At 36.0% G+C, this 23,851-nt stretch overlaps 1 protein-coding gene across 7 annotated transcripts in view; it reads left to right on the top strand.

Annotated features, from left to right (window-relative positions):
• LOC110459654 (ecotropic viral integration site 5 ortholog-like) overlaps positions 1-23,851 on the top strand; it is a 73,053-nt gene that overhangs the window by 29,841 nt on the left and 19,361 nt on the right. For all 7 annotated transcript variants that reach the window (XM_021512002.1, XM_021512005.1, XM_021512004.1 and 4 more), the window contains 8 exons: positions 1,073-1,224; positions 1,524-1,612; positions 1,924-2,148; positions 2,697-2,771; positions 3,524-3,649; positions 4,707-4,850; positions 6,863-6,952; positions 7,706-7,803. In XM_021512002.1, coding sequence (XP_021367677.1) covers positions 1,073-1,224; positions 1,524-1,612; positions 1,924-2,148; positions 2,697-2,771; positions 3,524-3,649; positions 4,707-4,850; positions 6,863-6,952; positions 7,706-7,803 — 999 coding nt within the window. The remainder of the gene's footprint in view (positions 1-1,072; positions 1,225-1,523; positions 1,613-1,923; positions 2,149-2,696; positions 2,772-3,523; positions 3,650-4,706; positions 4,851-6,862; positions 6,953-7,705; positions 7,804-23,851) is intronic.

Raw genomic sequence — 23,851 nt, 5'->3', positions numbered from 1 at the left:
ATAGTGAACTGTAAGCAAGGTCTCCTACAGTGACAGTGAACTGTAAGCAAGGTCTCCACCAGTGATAGTAAACTGTAAGCAAGGTCTATACGAGTGATAGTGAACTGTAAGCAAGGTCCCCACCAGTGATAGTAAACTGTAAGCAAGGTCTATACCAGTAATAGTGAACTGTAAGCAAGGTCTCCACCATTGATAGTGAACTGTAAGCAAGGTCTATACCAGTGATAGTGAACTGTAAGCAAGGACTCCACCAGAGATAGTGAACTGTAAGCAAGGTCTCCACCAGTGTTAGTGAACTGTAAGCAAGGTCTCTACCAGGGATAGTGAACTGTAAGCAAGGTCTCTACCAATGATAGTGAACTGTAAGCAAGGTCTCTACCAGTGCCAGTGAACTGTAAGCAAGGTCTCCACCAGTGTTAGTGAACTGTAAGCAAGGTCTCTACCAGTGATAGTGAACTGTAAGCAAGGTCTCCACCAGTGATAGTAAACTGTAAGCAAGGTCTATACCAGTGATAGTGAACTGTAAGCAAGGTCCCCACCAGTGATAGTGAACTGTAAGCAAGGTCTCTACCAGAGATAGTGAGCAAAAATATGTAATCATGCATGCATATGATAATAAGTACATAACTATGTAGTGTGAATAGAGGTGCATTGCAATTGTGGTAAGCAAATTGTAGACTTTTAAACCTTTACAGAAAAGTTTAAAGAGCATTTAATTTGTGGTATTCAGATATATTTGTTCTTTTGCCTATGACAAAATAATACTGCCCAAAACTGAGTACACTGTAATGAAATATAAGGTCACAATCAGTATGACATCAGTTTGACGTCATTGTCAGAAAGTAAGGATCTTAATCTTTTTCTTATTAAAGAAATATCTAAATGATTTATGAGGTCTTTTTGAAGAGGTACAAAAGGTACGTAAATATTCTCTTGGCATTGTAGCTATATTACTAGTACGTACGTCTATCTGTTATACATGGATGCATGTGCGTATTCATGAGAAACTTATATGCTATGGTACACCCAAGGCTACAGAAGATTTAACAAAGTAATTATACACTTTTTACAGGCTGTTAGAGGCAGATCAGAAAGCATGCAGTTCCCTCAACTCTGCGCCCTCTCCGACCCCCGGTCACTCACGGAAGGGATCGGGGTCTAGTGTGCAGTCCTCTACGTCCTCCAACAGTCACTACAGTACACAGCAGACAGACGAGGAGAACAGTATGTAAACAGCACTATTAATACATTAAAACAATGATGCTCAAAGAAATTCAAAGTTTCCTGTGTAGGTCACCCAAAGATGGTTAACTGTACGGTTGTATTTGGACTTTTAACACATTACCTGGTCCTGCCTGTGGTATCCATTAGGTTCAAACCAGAGTTTCTATAAATCTCTTCAGCAAATGTCAGTGTCATAAGAGAATCCATTCTGTCATATTATTTGCATATATTGCAAAGGGATTGAAAATTATTTTTTATGAATTATGACATATTTAGTGAGGATCTCTGGTTATTTACAGACCTGTCCACATCAGGGAACCTGTGGGATGTGTGGGGTAAACTTGTCAATGACTGGGAAAATGCCAAAAAGAAACAGCAATATATCAAGGTAAGCACACTATGTCCTGCAGCTTTTGCAATTATAAAGTATTGATATCTATTACAGAATGAAATGTCAACAACATTTTAATGAATTCTCTGTGTTGATTCATGGATTTAAAATTGATTTTGGTGTCTAAAAGGCCAAAAAAGTTCTGACAAATGATATGCAAAATGAATGATCAATCATTTTAAAGGAAAACTGTAATAGAATTATTATAATTATAACTTTGAGGATTACCTAGAAATTCTAATATTCAATTTATATATTAAAAAGTTTTCAAATATATAGATGTTACTTGGCTTGTTTACTAACTTAAGGACCTGGTTCGGAAGGGAATCCCACATCACTTCCGGGGGCTAGCCTGGCAGCTGTTGTTGAACGTGAATGAGTCGCCCCACCGACAAATGTATGTGGAATACTTAAAGGACAGTTCCCCCAGTGAAAAGCTTATCAAGCGAGATATTGCTCGCACTTTCCCCGAACAGGATTTCTTCAAGGAAAAGGATGGGCTTGGTCAGGAGAGTCTTTTCAATGTTATGAAGGTAGTATTGTATTTCAAGTGTTAGAGAATGATGAAAAGATTCATGTAGCACAACCAATAAGTGTTTATATGGGATGTTTAATGACTAATACGGTTTATAATGTACTCTGTCACCTTCATCAGACAAATGACCAATGGAGCGTATATGTACACAAAGGTGTAAAATATGTACGAGTTATGCACAAATCGATGTCGATTCGGCTACATATTTTACACCTTTGTGTACATACGCTTCACTGGTATGTCCTGACTCAAAGTTTGTTGACATCCTGATCTCAGACTTAGATACCAATCAAATTTCAAACATAGATAACATCACATTTTTAAATTTTAGATAACAGCCCATTCTTAATCTTTGATACCAACCCAATCTTAAATTTTGATATCAATTAAATTTTAGACCTAGATAAGAACCTAATTTCAGCCTCTAATAACAACCTAATTTCAGACTTGGATAATAATCCAATTTCAATTTAAACTACAACCCAATTTCCAATTTAAAAGCTACTCTCTTACATGTTTAACATGTTTTTGCCTTGTACTTTTCAGGCGTACTCTCTACATGATAGAGAGGTCGGTTACTGCCAGGGGAGTGGCTTTATTGTTGGACTTCTCCTCATGCAGGTAACAAGACTCACAGACTTATAAAAAAACATTGCCACAGGAAGTGATTCAGTTCCGCACACTTGCTTTCTCAAGTTAAGGTGGAAGAGGCAGTATTAAAGTAATTAAGAGGAATATTTTCTCCATTATAGGTCGATTGCCTATCACCTGATAGCTCTGTTGGTCTGAGTTTGGAGATTATGAATTTGAATCTCAGGTCTTTGCTGTTGCATCCTGGTACTCCTGTAATATTTGGCTTCCAAAGATCATTTGGTAGAATGTTTGATCCATCTTCAGTTCAGAGGTTCCGGATTCAAATCCAAGACCTGCCCATGGCTTTTTAACTGTTACAAATCAGTGCCTGTGACCAACCGTTGTGTCAAGTACTTTGTGTACTTGGTAAGGGGATAACTGAACCTATGTTGTAGATAGTGTTGTCTTCATGGACACAAGCATAGAAGAAGGATAATTAGGTGGATCTCCAGGGACCATATTGCTTAGTTTCCCAGTAGTAGTTTGGAGGACCTGGATTTGAATTCTGACTGGGCTCATTGCATTTTTCACACTGTTAGACTTGGTAGTCTGAAAAAGACACTTTCCAGACGGAACATAATTACAAACTCATTTACAAAAGTTTAAATCTTGTCTTCAATGATAGAAAATTATTTTTGTTTTAATGGCAAGAAAAATCAAAGAAAACATTTTGATCAGATAGAAACTTTTATATCATTCATCAATTTTTCGTTGATTGTTTCAATTATGTTCCATTGTAGATGCCCGAGGAAGAAACGTTTGCGGTGCTAGTACAACTAATGCAGGACTATCGTCTCAGAGAACTTTTTAAACCCAGCATGGCAGAGCTGGGCCTATGTATGTACAAACTGGAGTGGTTGATACAGGTGAGGAATACAGTACAGACAGACATGGTTGTACCTACATCATTGTAAAATGTAACCATTGCAATATATTGTATTGATATTGTCCAAGATAAACATTGTAATAGTGTTGATTCCTGGTTCTAGTGGTATTGTCTTGAATCTGTATACTAGGAAATTTCTCCGCTGTTTAACTTTCGCCTTTTATGCCTTCCATAGCGAGGGCAAATTTATCATTAGAGCAAACTTTGGTAAACAACATAATAAACGTGGAAGTTAACTGTGAATGGTGAAGTTAGCACTGGGTGTAGGGCAAAACTTTCCTGGTATATAGTAATCTGCAGATATTTATGAACACTTTCTGTTTTGTTTAGTGGAATGCGTTAGTCACATTTAGAATAAATATTTGCCCATTTCATGCTTGAATAAGAATGCTTATTCTACATTAAGCAGATTTGTTTTGATAAACCCAAGAAGAAAATGGTTTAGTGGGGTGAACATAGAGTTAGTCCTTGTTAATCTATATTCTGTCCATCTGTAAAATCTAGGCACTGAAATGAATATGCTTACAATAGATTTCTGGAACAGTTTTACAGGTTCCAGTGCTAGTGTGTATGTTCCTGATGACTTTCTGTCATGCATATTATAGTTTTTCTATGCCAATGTAGACACAGTTATTGGGATAAAAGATTGAAATGATTGCTGATGAAATAACATTTGCTTTGAAGGTCAAGTTCAAGCTGTTGAATAGTAAGGTACAATGGAATCGACTTGTTTTTTTTACGTTGATAAACTATAGAATCTGATGTTGTTGTACTTTCTTACAGATGATACAAAAAAACATCTTTAAACGCCAACATTAAAATTATAGCATTTCATTAATTTTGATTTAAAAGTTTCATGCATGATCTCTTAAAACTTTGAAAAATACACCATAAAATTGACATAAAAGCTGCAAGTCCTTATCATTCAATAACATGTTCCTTGATCAAATTGTTCCTTAACAGTCTTTGCTCCAGGAATGAAAGTTTATTTCTGTTTCATGTTTTGAATGTTACAATGTTGTTACTGTGTTTTCCAGGAGTTTCTGCCGACCCTGTACCTACACTTCCAGACCCAGGGTTTCTACACCTCCATGTATGCTTCGTCCTGGTTTCTTACCCTTTTCTCTACAACGCTCCCCATGTCCATGGCGTGTCGGGTCATGGATGTGTTTATCTCAGAGGTAATGTTCACTGTTTCTTACTCGTCAGTGTATCAGTTGTACAGTTAGAATAAAAACTACCTTCCATATACTATAAAGAATTGTATAAGTTCATAGCCCTGATCCCTGTGATTTTGTTACAAGGTTATCTCCCTTATGCAAATTTAGAATCAGGGTTTTGAAATATTTTATTATTGCATTATTGTGTACCTCCAGGAGTTGTGTCATTTCATCAACCAAGTACAAGTTTGTAGTACTTACTTAACGGTAGTATGGAAGTTCTGTAATGGAGGATACAAGTGGTAGTACTTACTTAACTCCTGTAATGGAGGATACAAGTGGTTACGTACTTACTTAACGGTAGTATGGAACTCCTGTAATGGAGGATACAAGTGGTTGTACTTACTTAACTCCTGTAATGGAGGATACATGTGGTAGTACTTACTTAACAGTAGTATGGAACTCCTGTAATGGAGGATAAAAGTGGCAGTACTTACTTAACGGTAGTATGGAACCCCTGTAATGGAGGATACATGTGGTAGTACTTACTTAACTCCTGAAATGGAGGATACAAGTGGTAGTACTTCCTTAACTCCTGTAATGGAGGATACATGTGGTAGTATTTACTTAACTCCTGTAATGGAGGATACATGTGGTAGTACTTACTTAACTCCTATAATGGAGGATACAAGTGGTAGTACTTCCTTAACTCCTGTAATGGAGGATACAAGGGGTTACGTACTTACTTAACGGTAGTATGGAACCCCTGTAATGGAGGATACATGTGGTAGTACTTACTTAACAGTAGTATGCAACTCCTGTAATGGAGGATACAAGTAGTAATACTTACTTAACGGTAGTATGGAACATTCGTAATGGAGGATACAAGTGGCAGTAAGCCAGTATCTATACTTTATTCTTAACTAAATTTTGGTCGAATTGTGTTAAAGAAGTACTTACTTAACTCCTGTAATGGAGGATACAAGGGGTAGTACTCACTTAACGGAAGGAGGGAACTCCTGTAATGGAGGATACAAGGGGTAGTACTCACTTAACGGAAGGAGGGAACTCCTGTAATGGAGGATACAAGTTTGTAGTACTTGCTTAACGGTAGTATGGAACTCCTGTAATGGATGATACATGTGGTAGTACTTACTTAACTCCTATAATGGAGGATACAAGTGGTAGTACTTCCTTAACTCCTGTAATGGAGGATACAAGGGGTTACGTACTTACTTAACGGTAGTATGGAACTCCGGTAATGGAGGATACAAGTGGTAGTTCTTACTTAACTCCTGTAATGGAGGATACATGTGGTAGTATTTACTTAACTCCTGTAATGGAGGATACATACTACCGTTAAGTAAGTACTACCACTTAACGGTGGTATGGAACTCCTGTAATGGAGGATCCAAGTGGTTGTACTTACTTAACTCCTGTAATGGAGGATACATGTGGTAGTATTTACTTAACTCCTGTAATGGAGGATACATACTACCGTTAAGTAAGTACTACTACTTGTATCCTCCATTACAGGAGTTGCATACTACTGTTAAGTAAGTACTACCACATGTATCATCCATTACAGGAGTTCCATACCACCGTTAAGTGGTAGTACTTACTTAACGGTAGAATGGAACTCCTGTAATGGAGGATACATGTGGTAGTATTTACTTAACTCCTGTAATGGAGGATACATGTGGTAGTATTTACTTAACTCCTGTAATGGAGGATACAAGGGGTTACGTACTTACTTAACGGTAGTATGGAACTCCTGTAATGGAGGATACAAGTGGTAGTACTTACTTAACGGTGGTATGGAACTCCTGTAATGGAGGATACAAGTGGCAGTAAGCCAGTATCTATACTTTATTCTTAACTAAATTTTGGTCGAATTGTGTTAAAGATAAGTCATCTACCTTATGGTGTTTACAAAACAAATTACTTTAGTATATATATAAATATATTATGTTTAAAATTCTCTAAAGTTGTTGAATCAAAATTGTAGTTGACTTTCTGTATTCTCCCTTCAGGGTATGGACTTTATATTCCGACTGGCGATTGCAATATTACAGACTAGTCAGGATGTGCTAAAGACTATGGACATGGAAGGCATGCTCAAGGTAACCTTCATTTACTACGCTCATAAGCATTTCTGTTAATCGTGCAGTTTTTACCTAGCACCAAGTATGCAAAAATATCTGATTAATTTAAACACACCCTATTTAATCAAATGAATGCTTCTCATTATTAATTGATGTTTATGTACTTTTTAATAACAATTAAGATTCAGATATATATTTTGACTTCTGACAAGTGGTATTTATTTTTCAATCAACCTTGCTTTAAATTGATGAAAGTATTTTGTAAGATAGAGATTGAAACATCCTGATCTTATTTATTTATAACAAATCATTCACAATATTCAATATTTCATACTCATAAAAAAGCAATAATATGGAGAATGCAATCATGTATGCTTTAGATTTCTTGCAGAAAAAATATTTTTTTGATATTAATATCAATGCATTTAATGCTTAGGTTTATTGCTTGGATGTTAATATAAACAGTTATATCTCCCACTCTTTTCAAGAAACTTGATTATATATTATCCTAGCAATGAATTGGGAGTCTAGGGGAGGTAACTCTGATATACTTAAAAGACAATGAAAGATTTTGTCAATGTAAAGAGGGGGAGTAACTCGGTTAGATTTGAATAGGATATCCGAAGTTGAAACAGGAAGAATAACTCAAGATTTAACTCCATGTCAAATATGTTCAGTGTCTTCAATAAATCATTCTTTTAATAATAAATTTGAGAGGTTTTAAAGGGTCATGTTACAAAAGTCGGTTTAAATAACTGTTTATATTTACAGTTTTTCCAGAAGGAAGTACCTTTGAAATATGAACAAGAGCCTGAGAAACTGTTCCAAGCAGCCTACCAAGTGCGATACAATTCAAAGAAAATGAAAAAGTAAGCTTTTATTATAAGTTCCATGTATTATATATTCTTAACACTTTGCTTTCTGTGTTCTGTCAATCTGATGGCCAAGGTTTCACATCTTCAGTATAGATTAAACATCATGATGAATAACAGCCTAGGCTTTTTCATCATCCTCCCTTGTATCATATCCTACCCCTTCCCTGATTCTATTTCTGTGTCTATCATCCACTTTACCCCTTCCTTCCCCTTACCCTACCTCCAAACTCTGCCTTTTGAGACATATGGGGCACAACTCTGCAATAAGATGTTTCACCTAGTGTTATTGCTGGTACAAGATTTATGAATAAAAATTATGGAAAAGTGTTCCCACCAAATGAATTCCAACATATCCCAATCCTAATAACTCGGCAGTTGGAAGATGCTGAAATAAGTCCCATCAATGTTGCAGAAAGTATAAGCTACCTGGTTTATCAAGTGGTCTGCAAATTAAATCCCTGTGATAGACTTGTTTTTATGAAAAAGGGAATTATAATAAACATGGATTTATTCCATATATAACTCTCTGCTCCAGTTAATATGCAAGCAACTCCATGTCAGAAAATGAAAGTTGCTGAACTTATTGGGACTCTTCCTTGGAGACTATCTCCTACTTGCCAACTCTCCCTATTTAGGAAGAAGACTAGTGATTTTGGACCCTTAAATTGAGTGTTTTCAACCAACGAATTTGCTTACCTGTTCCTATATTCTAAGATCTAATGAATTCATCTGGAAAAAAACCACCTCAAAATATGTCATTTTAAAGGGTTATTTTGCCTCTAGTGGGTGTATACACTCATTTTATATTTGTTTTAATTTTGAGCGTGTAGAATCTCATCCAAGGAAATTTTAAAACGTTGGCAAGTATGCTATCTTTCAGCTGACAAAAGGTTAAACAGTCTAGACAATTGTGTAGTTTAGTATATCGGATCAAAATTAACCATAATTCATTGATGATATCATTTACAATGAATTTGGTTGCAGTATTTTTGTTGGGAAATATAAAACAGCACACCTCAAATGTACAGTATGAGACCTATATATTGATGCCATAAACTTAAGGAGCTGCGGTGGCCAAGTGGTTCTGGCGTCTCACATTCTGCTACCACTATCCCTCCACCACTAGGTCGCGGGTTCGAGACCTATGTGGGGCAGTAGCCAGGTACTGGCCATTGGTCAGTGGTTTTTCTCAGGGAATTCCGGCTTTGATTTCCTCCACCACCAAAACCTGGCACATCCTTAAATGACTATAGCTGTTAATAAGACGTAAAACACAAACAAATCAAACCATGAACTTATAATATTGTCTCAGTTAAATGCAGATGTGGAATGAGTAGTCGTTTATATTCAGTATAACCTCTCTAAACCGGATGTCACCGGGACCAAACTATTTGTCCAGTTTACACAGGTGTCCGGTTTAACATGGTCGGTATGTCATTTTTTGAAAATACAAAAATGTAGTGTTTTGCATACCATCTGTTTGCAAGTGTGTTAACATAAACAACAGAGAAATAGATCAATTGCAACGTTTAATTATTTACAAAATATACAGGTTATAATACAAATGAAGGGCGACCCTACATTGGATAGCGCTGATTTGTTTATAATTTGTTTGCTTTAGATTGTAGCCAGCCAAGAGAAATGTCAGGACCGGAATGAACAGGTTGTTTTTACATGGATTACTATACCAACATTTGTGAAACAACGTCGGTTTTCGGAATAGACAGTGTCTGGTTTATGTAGGGTTTAACTACTATGATTATATAGGGAATATGCCGGGACCACAGATCACTGTTGGTTAAGACAGGGATCCAGATTAGACAGGGGCCGTTTATATATATATATATTAAAATTAGTTTATATGAAAATTTGATTGGAATCCGTGCGACAGGAAAAATATATGAAAATGAAAAAATCACAAAAAGACAGATTTCCAAGGCATTTCGCTGCTTTACAGCTCTTCAGGAGAATAATTTTATTGAAGGTAACGAATAAAGAACCAAATTAGTTTATATATTTTCAACCATTCTGAAAATTGCAATGAACATAGTTCTGTTTCATTTGCAGCCTTGAATATGGCCTGATGTCATGGTGTTGTATTGTACCGGTCAGTTTGTAGTGGATTCCTACAGGACACTGACTGGTGTAGGTATTAGATAACATGTTTCTCTGGTAACATTAGGACAGTTATTTAGGTGTCTGACAGCCAGGTAAATACTGGTTGGGACACTGATGGTTTATATAACCCTGGAGACTCATGTTTATTGGTACATTACCTGAACATAGGTAGGTTAAATCACCACAGTGGTCAATTTACCTATCTCATGTATTTAAACCTGTTCATTTGCAGGTCAGCAGAGCTACATGTAGCTTCCTTCATTACCTTAGGGTCATTCTAATTCAATCACACTTTTACTGTAACCAGTTTTTGCCATATCTCTCTGATCCCTTTATTTTGTGTACATAATATGGAACACATTTTTGGTTTACACAGGGTCAGTCTGCATAGAAATTGATAGAGTGAGATCAAAACACACAGCTTGTCAGATTATTCAGTGTTAATTAAGTTAGTATTTAATTTGAATTGATGTATGTACAGTTCATACATGTGTCAAATTTAACTTAGCATGTAAGGACAGATGAGATGTATTATTGATAGAAATTTCTTGTTAAGGATCAAACATTTTACCTGAGGCCTACTGATAATTAAATCGATAGGAATAATGAATGAATAACTGTAATTAGAAAATATGAATCGACTGATAAATCATGATGATAAGCATGCAAAACAGCACTATATTAGACGAAGATTTCCTGTCTGTAGGGAAAAATCTGCTGTAGTAATGTAAAAAAGGGAGATTGTTTTAGTTTATTTAAGAAATGTTCAGATTAATTGCTTTGTTTTAATTATTATTTAATAGAATTTGTTGTCATGGCCTCAATCCCATTTTCAACTACTCCGTTTTTGTTATTTGATAATGATAACAGCTTGTTGTCGACACACAGATCTGAAATGTACAGTGTTTTAGGTTTCTTTAAAATGAAAAAACAGGTTTTGTTTGGCAGAGTCTGGCTCCAAGGAGGGTGAGGTACCTTTCCTTTTGTTACTAAGTTTACACTGTCAAAGACATCTGATATGTTTACTCAGATAACCTATTTATATCATGGAGAGTAAAAGTTTGTTATGAGAAAAAAGTTTAGAAGGTTAAATTCCCAGTTGAACCACATACATACAATGAATAGAAATTACTTACGGCTGGAGAGTTTTTATGGCCTGAATATTTGAACATATCATTTGGGTCAGTGCAAAAAAGAAACTTGTAAGTTGTTTACAAACAAAATATTCAAGCCTTTGAATTTAATCACCATATATTTATACAATGAGAAATATTAAAGGTGTTTTCTACTGGGAGCCTTGCATGTATTTACATAATTTTTATCCTACACATAATGCTATCTGATGAGATGTCACGCGTCCTTAGGCGTTTTTACCTGTTTTGTATTCCCCTACACTGTCAATGGTGTAATGGTTTAGATGTCCCTATACACTGTCAGTAAATGTGTCTACTTGACATCATTTAAACGCCATCAAACAGTTTGTCTATTGAATTCATGATTTATGTGATGATGATAAGAATTCTTCATAGTAACACCAGTATGTTGAGATTTTTCCTGTTTTCAATGACAGAGTTTGAAAGGCGTCCAATTTCATGTTAACACTACTGTTAGCTTTTACATACATGTATAAAAAATTCTGTGGTATAGAATTGTAGAAATGTCCAATTGTGTTACTGTGATAATTTACAAAATTCAAAATGTTACAAATCACCAAAGCATTTAAAAAGCAATGGTAAAACCCATTCAGTTAGTTACTTAAGTAACTAGAACACTGCTGGTAACTTGACAACTATATAGGACAGGTTTCTTGTTATTTAAATATTATGATGACCCTTGTGATGTTGAAATATAGGTCAAGGTCTAGCTATTAAAGGGTGGATACAGAAATATATTCATGTCTATATGTACCTGCATAATAAAAGGGAAGTTACAAGAATATTAAACGTTGAAAGTGAAGTTGCATAAATTAGCAATTAAAAAACAACTTGCAATCTGACTGAAACAAATTCTTAAAGTAAGAAAATCAAATTTAATCAAAAGTTTCATATCCTTCCGTAGCTTATGTTGCTTTTAATTCAAATGTAGAGAATTCCTTCCTTGGGTCCCTTTGGGTTTGTTTTAAACATATTTCCTATGTAGTTCTTTTAAGGACTTATTAGATATTTCTTAGATCCACTGGGGGTTGTTGTGAACATGGAGAACTAATTCATAAGGTTCTCTGGGATTTATATAAGCAGGTTTTAATGTAATGGGTAGACTGTCATATCTAAGTAAAATGTTCCCATAAATTTAAAGGTGTACACATCCTATTTGAAAAGGTTGAGTTTTATAAAGCTGAAAATTGCCTGTACAACTGGGGCACAGTACTTGATGGCAGAGATGATTGTTCATGCACAACAGAGCATGTAGGATGTACCAAACTGATGAGGTCTAGCCTTTAACAAGTTGATATCGTAATCTATAGAAATACATTATCATACCTGTGAGGTAGAGATAGGATGGCGGTATGTGGTCGCTGGAGTGTGAAGGTGTATAGCATCCCTTTGATTACACTGATAAGTACTATATTTATGATGTCATTCAAAATACATTACAGTTGCAATTTTTTGCACCTTTGACGTTTGTAATTGACATAAACAAACGAAGAATCAAATCATGACCTGTCATTACAAGAAAGCACTCTACAAAAACATAGGCAATGCCAAATCCAATTTGCTAGAGTATTTCTCCAAGATTTGATGTTAGTATATATATATATATGTCAAAGAATAATTGTGTGTTGGATAAAAGTCAAATATTCAACATATGACACACAAATTGAAATAATCAGGTAGTACGTTGTATTTGAATACATGATTTGTTTCTTTGTTTTCACATACAATTCCTGTTTTAGCATGCAGATACTTATTTGTAGAGTAATATAAAGTATGACAGTATAACTATCACTGTTATTTAGACAGTATAATTTCATTTATAGAAATGGAATATTTGCGCAAACTTTATACATATACCATATTATTAATGCAAGAAACCAGCATATATGAATAATTTAATAAATTGTTCTACTTGAATTTGTAAAGTATGGTACCTCAAAATACATCAAAAGAAATATCACACAAATTGTAAGTCATCTAAAGTAATACATTGTGAGCATTTTCATTGGTTAAAACACAGGGTCACAAAATTTATATGAACAGTAATATAAGTTCAACTGTAAATTAAAACGTCACATTTGTCAGCGACGTTATACTAAATGTATGGAATATGATATTTTATGTCCCTTAAATTATGACCATGAAATATTCAAACACATGGAAACATGATAATCATTGAGGTACCTCTATATCACCTGTTTTGTCTCCCACATAGTGACTTGTATACATATCAGTTGATCAGTAGATCTATTATAAACAGATTAATGTAAAAATCATTGATGGTCCTGAACTTTACTGCATGTCCCCTCTGGATCTAGATTATCCTTGAAGGTGAGAGTTGTAACACCTCACAAGCTTTAGACATGCAATATATATGTCTGTGATAGATGTGGGTCTCGGCCTCATTCAAGAAATCAGCATTCTAGGAAATGAGTCATAGAAAATTGATCAGGCTTCAGAGGAAAAATCTATACAGTCTGCCAACACACCAGTCAGGTATAAACTGTGATATGTAGACCTTCCCTCATACTGCAGGCCATTCCCATGCTGCTTAATACGAAATAAAATCAATTTCTGTTGAAAGTTCTTAAGAATAGTTCAGAGATGAGTAACAAAGTCATTTGATGGCTGGAGATGAAGTACCGGTAATAAGATGACAGCATTGTATCAAAGTTTGCATAATTTATACACTTGGGGTTTTTGGTGTAGCTAGCTGTTAAATCGTGAGTGTGTATTGTCTACTGATACCTGTCTGGCTCAATCCTTCTGTGCTAGATCTAACACTAAACCTTAACCAGATGTTTGTCATTTGTATAAACTGTGTACTTTTTCTTTTGTTTTATGTACAATAATGCAGGGTGTGCTGGCAATGGAATATATTTCATTAGGACGCCGGGCTCGTGACCGAAGGGTTGCGGGTTCGAGTCACGTCACGGCACTGTGTTGTATCCCTGAGCAAGATGCTTTACTCCGCTTGTTCCAGTCTACTCAGCTGTAAATTAGTACTTGGTTGGTCAGTGATGGAATTGTAGAATGCTAGCTGTGAGCGCCGAAATGGCAGCACCGGCTATATGCTCCCCAGGGAGTTGAGAAAGATATTGGCTGGTTAAATTGCAAAGGCCGTTTAACCACGGATAATAATTTGTGAACCGCTTTGAGATATCGTACGAACTAGGTCGTGATAAAGCGGTATATAAGAACCTTGAATAATAATTTATTATTATTATAAATAAAAAAAATGTGGATGATAACATACCAAAAATATATGCAAGCACATGCACATTTATACTGCTGTAAACTTGAACACCCCCACCTCCTCCATATCTTTGTCATGCTGCCTTATTTGTGTCTCGGGTAGAAATAAATTTTGTCACATTTGATGTGGTGGTATAAAAGATAAAATTTAAAACTGTTTGTATATGTGGAATATCTCAAACAGCATTCAAAAATGTTTGACAAAAAAAGAACTCTGGCCTATATAATAATAATCTTGTTATTCCTACATTTTGTCAGGCTCTTTGTAATTTCATCTAATGATATATTATTTTTATGCACATATGTTGCTTCCAGAGGTAGCTGTATTTGGTGAGCTAGCTGGCATTAATACAGGATGTAGTAATTGTCAGTGTGTTGATTAGTGGAGCAGTGTAGGAAAGTGGTATTTCACATTTATATTCATAGTATGTATATAATGCTATAGATCAGCCGTGACTGACACTATGGGTAAACATATTAGCTATTTCAGTTTAATAGAAATTAATTAAATTTGTAGGTCAAGCTAGATTTAACAGAACTTAATACATATTTTATACACCTGTATACCACCTGCATATTGTTCTAATCAGATTTAAAACCAATTAATTTCTCACATTAATGTATTAACACAGCCTTTAATACATTATTCTCACTTTTATTTATAATGTTGCTTTTTTAGAGGTGGCTATCTTGGTTTGTAACAACTATAAAAAAAAAGATTGCTTTATTGAATTATATTTGAACACCTGGGGAATTAATAACAGCATCATAATTATCAGTGATCGTCAGCAGGTGTTTATAGCTATTGGGTAACTTGTGTGGTTTCCCATGATAAACCTGGAGAAATTGCTGCTTGAATATTTCCTATAAAATCTCTATGGCTTTATAAATCATTCTGTCCCAGCATCTGCGACACTTCGGTTAAAGACTAATTGTTTCATTACAGAGTTGAGAACTTAGAGAAGTTGAAAAATTATCCTTTGTGCTTTAAGGTTGATTTTAAGACATATTTTACTGTAGTTAAATAAATGACAGAAATTAAGTAATTCAAATATTCATACTTGCAACAAATATTCAACCAAAAGGAAGTTATATCTTTTTCAAATGCAAATCAATTTGTTGCAGATTTGGAAATACTGTATTACATGCAGCAGTATTATTGGTAATACTATATTCCACCCGGTAGATGTAGCAGTATTATGTTACTGTGTTCTCAAACTTCTATCATAATTTTATTCTGAATTGCTCTATGTGTTTACATGTGAATAGTCAGGTGTGCTCAGGTTGCTGATGAGGTGCGCCCTAGTTTACCTGTAAGTAGACCGAGCACTGCTGTCCTGTAACACCTGACTTATCAGCCTATTATTGTCACACACACATATATCACCCCTCGGCGCCTCTCCATCGTATGGCGGAACTACTGCAGCATAATCTCCCCTTCTCAGAGGCCTGGTGTGCCAATAAAGCAGATTTTAACATGCAAGACAATGTTTGCTTCATTCTTGGTCAGCAGCAGCAGTTGACTTTGTGTCTGAACTGACCATGAATGGTGTTAGTGAGGGGTTAGTTGACCGATTGGACAGCGGAGGATTGGACATGTGTACAGGTGTGGGTTTGTTGATACACTACCACTATACAGTGTAGCCGTCAGCTGTGACAGGACTATAGGTAGACCTGGCCTTTAACGCCCTCCCGCCTTACTTTGAAATCTAAGCTGAGCGGTCAAGGGTGACACATTCAGGTAAACAGTGGTACTTACTACACCTGTGGGGTACCTACTTTTTTTTGTCTCCGTCTGCAATCTCAAGTGTTTCTATGGAGAATGAAGAGGATCTAATATGTCCAATTATTCGGTGTTTACCTGTGCTAGGTGGTACTAAGGTGATATGGCCTAATTGAGATCCGTACCTATTGATGTAGGTATGAGGGATACATAAGAGCTGTATCATCCAATATCGCCCACAGTCCGAAGGAAAAAGAAGATCGCGGTTACGGTACGGGTATGACCAAGCTTTACAAGTATATTCAATACCTGTTACTGACACTACGGATGCCTCATCTGTGAATATGAGGATCAAGTCACCTTTTTCATCATCATCATCTGTATATTTGTCTATAAAAAGGCTTCAATGTGCATTTAAAACACTGAACTACAGCATTGAAGAGAAAGTGTGTACATAAAGTATGTAAGGAATAAATCGGCTTGAAGCAATACTTTAACTCCAGGAGATATGGTGAATTATTCAAATAGTGATCAGTCCAGGGGATAAACTGAAGATTTCATCTGAATATGTGAACTTAAGGGATATTTCATGTGGTGGATACAATTATACAGACATATAAAATCTTACTTCCAGTGACGAGGCCCACCCTATGTTAACCCTACCTGAGGTGATAAGATTGTGAACATCTGTTTGTGGGACCTTTCAGTTGTGATACAAGTTAGATTGTTACTGTAATCAAGTCACCTACAAAAGACATAAAACTGGTCGAGAGCTCTCTGTGGTATATAAAGAATTCAATGGTATCTCTTCATCTCTTGGTAAACAATTTCAGCGGAGGTTAACTGATCACAGACTCTCAATCACTGAATCTCCAGTGAGATCAACTGACTACAGGTATGGATCAGAGGGCCGGGCCAGAGGGACATGTTTACCTCCACTGGACAGTATTACCTTCAATTGTGCCGTCTTTTATTGCATTTACCTTCCGTCAGAATCTAAATATTTCAATTCCTATACCTCAGGACTAATCTTAGATCAGGGAATGATTAACGTGGTTTGTTCAAGTACTATAGAGAAACATTTCTCAGAGCACCTGTAATCAAGGAATCTACAATTTACTGACATTATTTACTTCGGTTTTACCTGTACAAATGACAGGTAGATGTATAATTAACATATGAGATAATCCGGAAACTCAGGTAATAACCTAACAGATAGAATTTTGATAACGAAATGTGATAATAAAAGTCTGTGACCACATTTTGTATCTGTGAATATTACCATGACTGATGAACACTGATTAACATATTTGTCAAAAGTATATATAACGGGAGACTTTGCATACACTACATCCAATCTAATGTTACACAACTGAGGCAAGACTTAGGAATGTTAACCTCTTATCTAGTGTGGAAGTATAGATTTTACAGTTAAAAAAAACCCGAGGAATCCCCGACATTGGTGACAGGTGGTGTGTGGAATGACCAGGTCTGTGGTACATCAGCCTCCTCTCTAGGACATTACTAATACCTGGATATATACGAGTGTGACACGTAGCCACAGGCAGTGTGCATAAAGAAGTAGGAATTATAACTACATATCATGTGGAAAAAACCAAGATTTCTAATCAGTTGCATTTATGTGCATCAGATTTCTAGATGCTGTTTCGAAAAAACGGGAATATCGGTGTGCTAGATTATTATATATCAACACATTCCACGGAAAAGAATCTCAGGTATAAAGTAAGATTGTGATGTGATCCTTAGTTGTATTGTGTTTTGAAGTAAGATATATCAGAGGAGTGTATCCACCTGTTCTACCTGTACAATACACACATCTATGACGAGGAATGTGGAAACAAAAACAAACCATACCTGGACTTACTTGTGAAATTAATCTGTTTTACCTTGCATTATCTACCTGTGACAGTCTATACTGGTAAAACATAGATACTAACTGATTTCTACTTTGTAATTTTAAAAAGATACAGCTTTACATTGACTTTTAATAGCAATAGCTGTCCAAAGTTTCACTGGGTTGTGTATAAATTACCTGTCCATCTACCTGAGCCGTGCAACATTTGGAACCTGAGCCAGTAAAATTAATTAGTAAGACATTACTAGGAACTACACATTAGAAGGGTGTACCCACGTAGTCTACCAGTGTTTGACACATGTAAATACACAAGTACAGGTATTGGATACAAACGTTGAGGAGACATGTTACCTGGTGTACAGGTGATTTGTAGGGTCATTAAGAGGATATAAGGCCTAATTAATCTTGACCCTAAGAGACAAGTGTGTGTTGCAGACACCTAAGGGAGAGTGATTGTCTTGTTTAGAATGACTCGGTGAACTTTGACATCAGGGTTGACCCCTCTGAGACCTTAGTCGCTCCTAACTTCTTCATCTCATGGATTTTGTGGACTATGTGGATTACTATAGCGACTTCAGCCCTCAAAATGATGGGTAAGTCTTGGACTGTATAAATCCTGTGTATATATAATGTATCATGTACAGGTATGACTAAGTTCACCTGTCATTTCCATTGATTTATTAAAGTTAGAGTTGTTAATTAACACTTTACAAGCTTGACAGCCCTCAAAACCAAAACTTTTTTTTTCTTCAAAAAAATCGTAATTTATTAAACATTTTGTATATATCTTAACTTTAACACAATGAATGCTAAAATTCTTGGTTATTTTTACATTGAAGTTGGAAATTGGACATAAATATCTCTTACTTGTGGATAGATTTCTATCCATGTTTTTTTCTGTGTATTGTTTATAGATATTAGATGGGTTAACGTACTGTTATTAGAACTGTTCACTGCAGTGATGCGGGCAGTCCTGATGTATAGGGGTGTAGGAATGTTGTGACAGTTGTAACCTCAGGGGACCTCTGTACCACTTTACACAGCATTCCACCACATTCTGCTGCAGTGCAAAATTGTCTGTGTACTTGTATGCTCCAGCTTTGTGTTAATAAATGCACATTGCGACAGTAGCCTACTTTTTCAGCACTTTTCAAAATCAAAATGTTATTTTATCAAATATTTGACCATGCATTTTGCTTTTGATTCACATTCACAAACTGAACAGATGGTTTTCCATTACATCAATGTCTTTCCTTAGCTGAATTGCTTGGGTGAGTTTTATACAGTATTCCTATTAAAATGTCTTACTATATAACATGCTTCCCTGATACGTCCCATTCATTGCTATCCATTCATGTACATTCATTGCTATCAAAGTTCTTTGACACACTAATAAAGTTCAATCTATATCTGAGGTTTAATTGCATCAGTTGGTAGAAATGTGTTTGACCTTAGTCTATTTGATATTATATCGGTGACATTGTAGATCTGAAATGAGAGTAGAATAAATTACCTGATTATTAACCCCTGTATAGGTTAGAGAAAATATCGAGTAATTTGTATGAAGTGATTTCAGTGTGTTATATATTGTCTACTTCTCCTACAAGGGGTTAAGTTCTGTGTCCTCTGCTTACACTGGGAACATTGAATAAGGTAAACAGAAATTGATTTTCTGCACCAATTACAGATTCAGATTTTTACATCTTCCGTTCCAACAGTTCTACTATTTAAATATTTATTTTACTGACAGCTGTTAAATAAGGCTTATATAAGACTGAGAGACAAAAGTAAATATAGTCATGGTATGAGGAGCCCTATTTTGAATCACTTGAATCAGTCAGCTGAAATAAAGTATAACTCTATGTTCTAAAGGTTATAGATTCCACTTTGTGACATTTTGTTATCACAACTGATCTACAGCATACGGTACTGCAATACAAACTTTACGAACTAAAATTTAATTGTCATCAGTTGATGAAATTACTGTCACACTTACTGTGTTATTTCTGTCCAGTGATATCACTGATCTTACGTACCCATCAATGGAAACTTAACCTTTCCAGGGGTAAGGTTGGTAAGGTACCTGTAGTTATATAGATACCAGCTGTGTGATACAGCTGCTGTCTAACGCTGTAATGATTGACTCAATTAAACCCTCACCTCCTCCATCTAACATCAGTGTAAGGTAGGATTCAGCTTAATCTATTTGGAGTCCCTCATCAATATCATGACAATCAACCAGCTGAGTAAATAATTAAATAAGACATTCATTACTTCCTTTCTGACATACTCTTTTTAAAGTGATAAAAGGTGTTAAAATGTTAAGAACTTAAGTGCTCTAATTGTGAAGGCTCAATACAAAAGATGAAGCAAATCAATAATACATATATAAACCATGGAATTTAAATTATTATTATTTGAATAATATAGTTAGTAATGTATATTGTTCAACTAGTAAAGATGTCTTGTGTGCAAAAGTGAATGCATCTGACGATGACTTTCATATGATTTCATTGAATTTGAAATAGAGATAAACCTCTGAATTTATTATTTTTTGTTTATTGGATGTTTCTTTCATTTTTGTTGTTTTTGTAACTTTGTTATATATGTTGGGGCGGTAATGTGATTAAGACAATTAATATTGATTACATCTCTTATCATTTCGAATCCAAACACAACTCAAATTAAAAAGAAAAATAGATTTTAACGTATGGAAATTAAGGATTTGAAATTGGAATATTTTGTGAGATTGTTCCTTGTACAGGCAAGTTTGCATCAGTTGAGATTGTTCTGGGTACTGGCAGGTTTAACACACATTATTCACATGCATGTGCCAGCAGGTATTGATTTAATGTAACCAGTATAACAGATTGGCTGGCTATCCTTTTGTCCTGATGCATCTATTGATCATCATTGTTGAGCAGTGCAATACAGTGGTAACAAGACCCCCAGGGGCCTCAGCGGGACAAATATGTCGACCCAAAGAAGACTTACAGTTGTAACTAGACCCACAGGGGCCTCAGCTGGATAATGTAGACCCAAAGGGAACTCAATGGTAAACTAGACCCCCAGGGGCCTCAGCAGGATAATGTAGACCCAAAGGGAACTCATTGGTAAACTAGACCCCCAGGGGCATCAGTGGGACAATGTAGACCCAAAGGGAACTCATTGGTAAACTAGACCCATAGGGGCCTCAGTGGGACAATGAAGACCCAAAGGGACCTCATTGGTAAACTGGACCCATAGGGACCTCAGTGGGACAATTAATGTAGACCCAAAGGCAACTCATTGGTAAACTAGACTCATAGGGGCCTCAGTGGGACAATGTAGACCAAAAGGGAACTCATTTGTAAACTAGACCCATAGGGGCTTCAGTGGGACAATGTAGACCCAAAGGGAACTCATTGGTAAACTAGACCCATAGGGGCCTCAGTGGGACAATGTAGACCCAAAGGGAACTCATTTGTAAACTAGACCCATCAAAGTCGTCGTTGTATGAAGACCCCATGGTAACAAGACATCAATGACAATCAATTAATGATAACAATCAAAGCCCCGTCAGGGGACACAATGGTAACATTGATTCCAACTAAGGAATCTTTGGTAACTAGCTATAGAAACCAAAGGGGACCAGTCTGGTAGCTATGTAAATTTGTATAAAAAAATGCACTTTCAAGACTCTAGGGAACTTACCCAGTAAGACCCCTAAGGGAAACTGGTGACTACATAGATCATGGGGAACCAGTTTCAGAACTCCTTGTCTGTGGAGGCATAAGGCCCCAAAGGGATCAGTGTTAACTAGACCCTGGGAGGGTACCTGTAATCAGTGGTTAAATACCCTGAAGGCTAAATCAGTGGTTCCATTTAATTCTGTGGTAAATAACTTCACAGACCTATAGAGAGGATAATTTACTTTATGGACCCCTAGAGGGGATACTTTACTTTATAGACCCCTAGAGGGGATACTTTACTTTATAGACCCCTAGAGGGGATGCTTTATTTTATAGACCGCTAGAGGGGATACTTTAGTTTATAGACCCCTAGAGGGGATACTTTAGTTTATAGACCCCTAGAGGGGATACTTCACTTTATAGACCCCTAGAGGGGATACTTTACTTTATATACTGCTAGAGGGGATACTTTATTTTATAGACAGCTAGAAGGGATACTTTACTTTATAGACCCCTAGAGGGGATACTTTACTTTATAGACCCCTAGAGGGGATACTTTATTTTATAGACCACTAGAGGGGATACTTCACTTTATAGACCCCTAGAGGGAATACTTTACTTTATAGACTCCTAGAGGGGATACTTTATTTTAAAGACCCCTAGAGAGGATACTTTATTATATAGACCGCTAGAGGGGGATACTTTATTTTATATAGTCCACTTTGGGTCTACATTATCCAGATGAGGCCTCTGGGGGTCTAGTTTACCATTGGGTACCCTTTGGGTCTTCATTGTCCCACTGAGGTTCCTGGGGGTCTAGTTTACCATTAGACGGCTTAGGAGATACTTTACTTTATAGACCCTTATAGAGGGGATACTTTACTTTATAGACCCCTATAGAGGGTATACATTGTACTTTACTATATAGACCCTTAAAGGGGATACTTAACTTCATAGATCCTTATATTAGCTATATATATAGGGGGATACTTAACTTTATATAGACCCTTAGTAGGGTTACTCTTACAATGCTGTGTATACAGTTGCTAGTATTCAATAAACTTGTCAGACCTTTCCTATGGATGATAATAACAATAAGTTTTGTTGATATGTTGTTTTGTTATTTATTATGATATCCAGTGCACACTTGTCTTTAGCAGTAAGATATGTATGACACTCCAATTTTGTTAGAATTGATATGAATGGTCTGGAGACAGTCATAATATTTTGCTTAAAAAATAACTTTGTGTAGCAGAAATCGATTTTTTCAAGCTGAAGAATTACGATGAATTCTGCAAATGTTGTTTTATTGATTGGATCATGTAAAATAGAAATGCATTTTCCTGCTGACTCGGCCACTCCACATGACACTGTCTGGGGACTTTTTTCTTGTTGTTCATTCCAACTGGCAATGGTTTGAGAGAGACGTTGTATGATTCAGCTGCTTTTTACAATTAGTCTAAGGCCTCTTGGATTCAAAAAAGGACAACTGACTTATGCTGGTAATACATGTACATCTGTACATTACTGTATGGCAGAGATCAGTGGTTGATAATTTACATTGGTACTATACGTTGGTGTAAATTCATTGTTGACTTTCATACGATGTTCTGGTAATAATTACTTCACAGCTCCTCAAGCATTTAGTCTGTAATTTGTACAAAAATAATTGTTATCGGCTAATCACTTGTCTTAGTCTTTAACCCCTAACCCTACGCCAAATATTTAAATTGATGAACAAAACATCCAACTAGGAAGTGCAGTGATAAACCAGTCAGACAAACATTATAAAACATACGAGATTGATAGAATTTCTCAACCCCTTGGGGGTCGGATAGGAGATCGAATCATAATCCGAGGGGGAAGATGCTTAAGTTGCCAAACACGTGGCACATGCAAGGAAAAATCGTTATATAAATTTCTTTGAAATATTTCTACAAAATAAAGCATTGTGTCGTTTAAAGCCAAATTTTCAGTGTGATGATAATTTATTTGATCATCTTTGGAATCTGATGGCCTTCACCCATACCCAAATCTCTTGCACCCCTAGCTGATGGCCTTCTACTTGTTTGCCATAACTAATAATGACAATAAGGTCGTGCATAATTATTGATTTATTGGCTAATTTATTGAGGATAATTAACTGGACCCTATGTATCTGATCATCAAAGTCCTGACCATCTTAAAATTACCAATCACTGGTATATTAGTGTAGAGGTACATGTATCTAGAATTAAAGAGGATT

Source organism: Mizuhopecten yessoensis, unplaced genomic scaffold, assembly GCF_002113885.1.
Source record: "Mizuhopecten yessoensis strain PY_sf001 unplaced genomic scaffold, ASM211388v2 scaffold10175, whole genome shotgun sequence".
Taxonomy (NCBI): Eukaryota; Metazoa; Mollusca; class Bivalvia; order Pectinida; family Pectinidae; genus Mizuhopecten; species Mizuhopecten yessoensis.
Note: the sequence above shows the minus strand (reverse complement) of the source record. Positions and strands in the feature narration are given on the sequence as shown.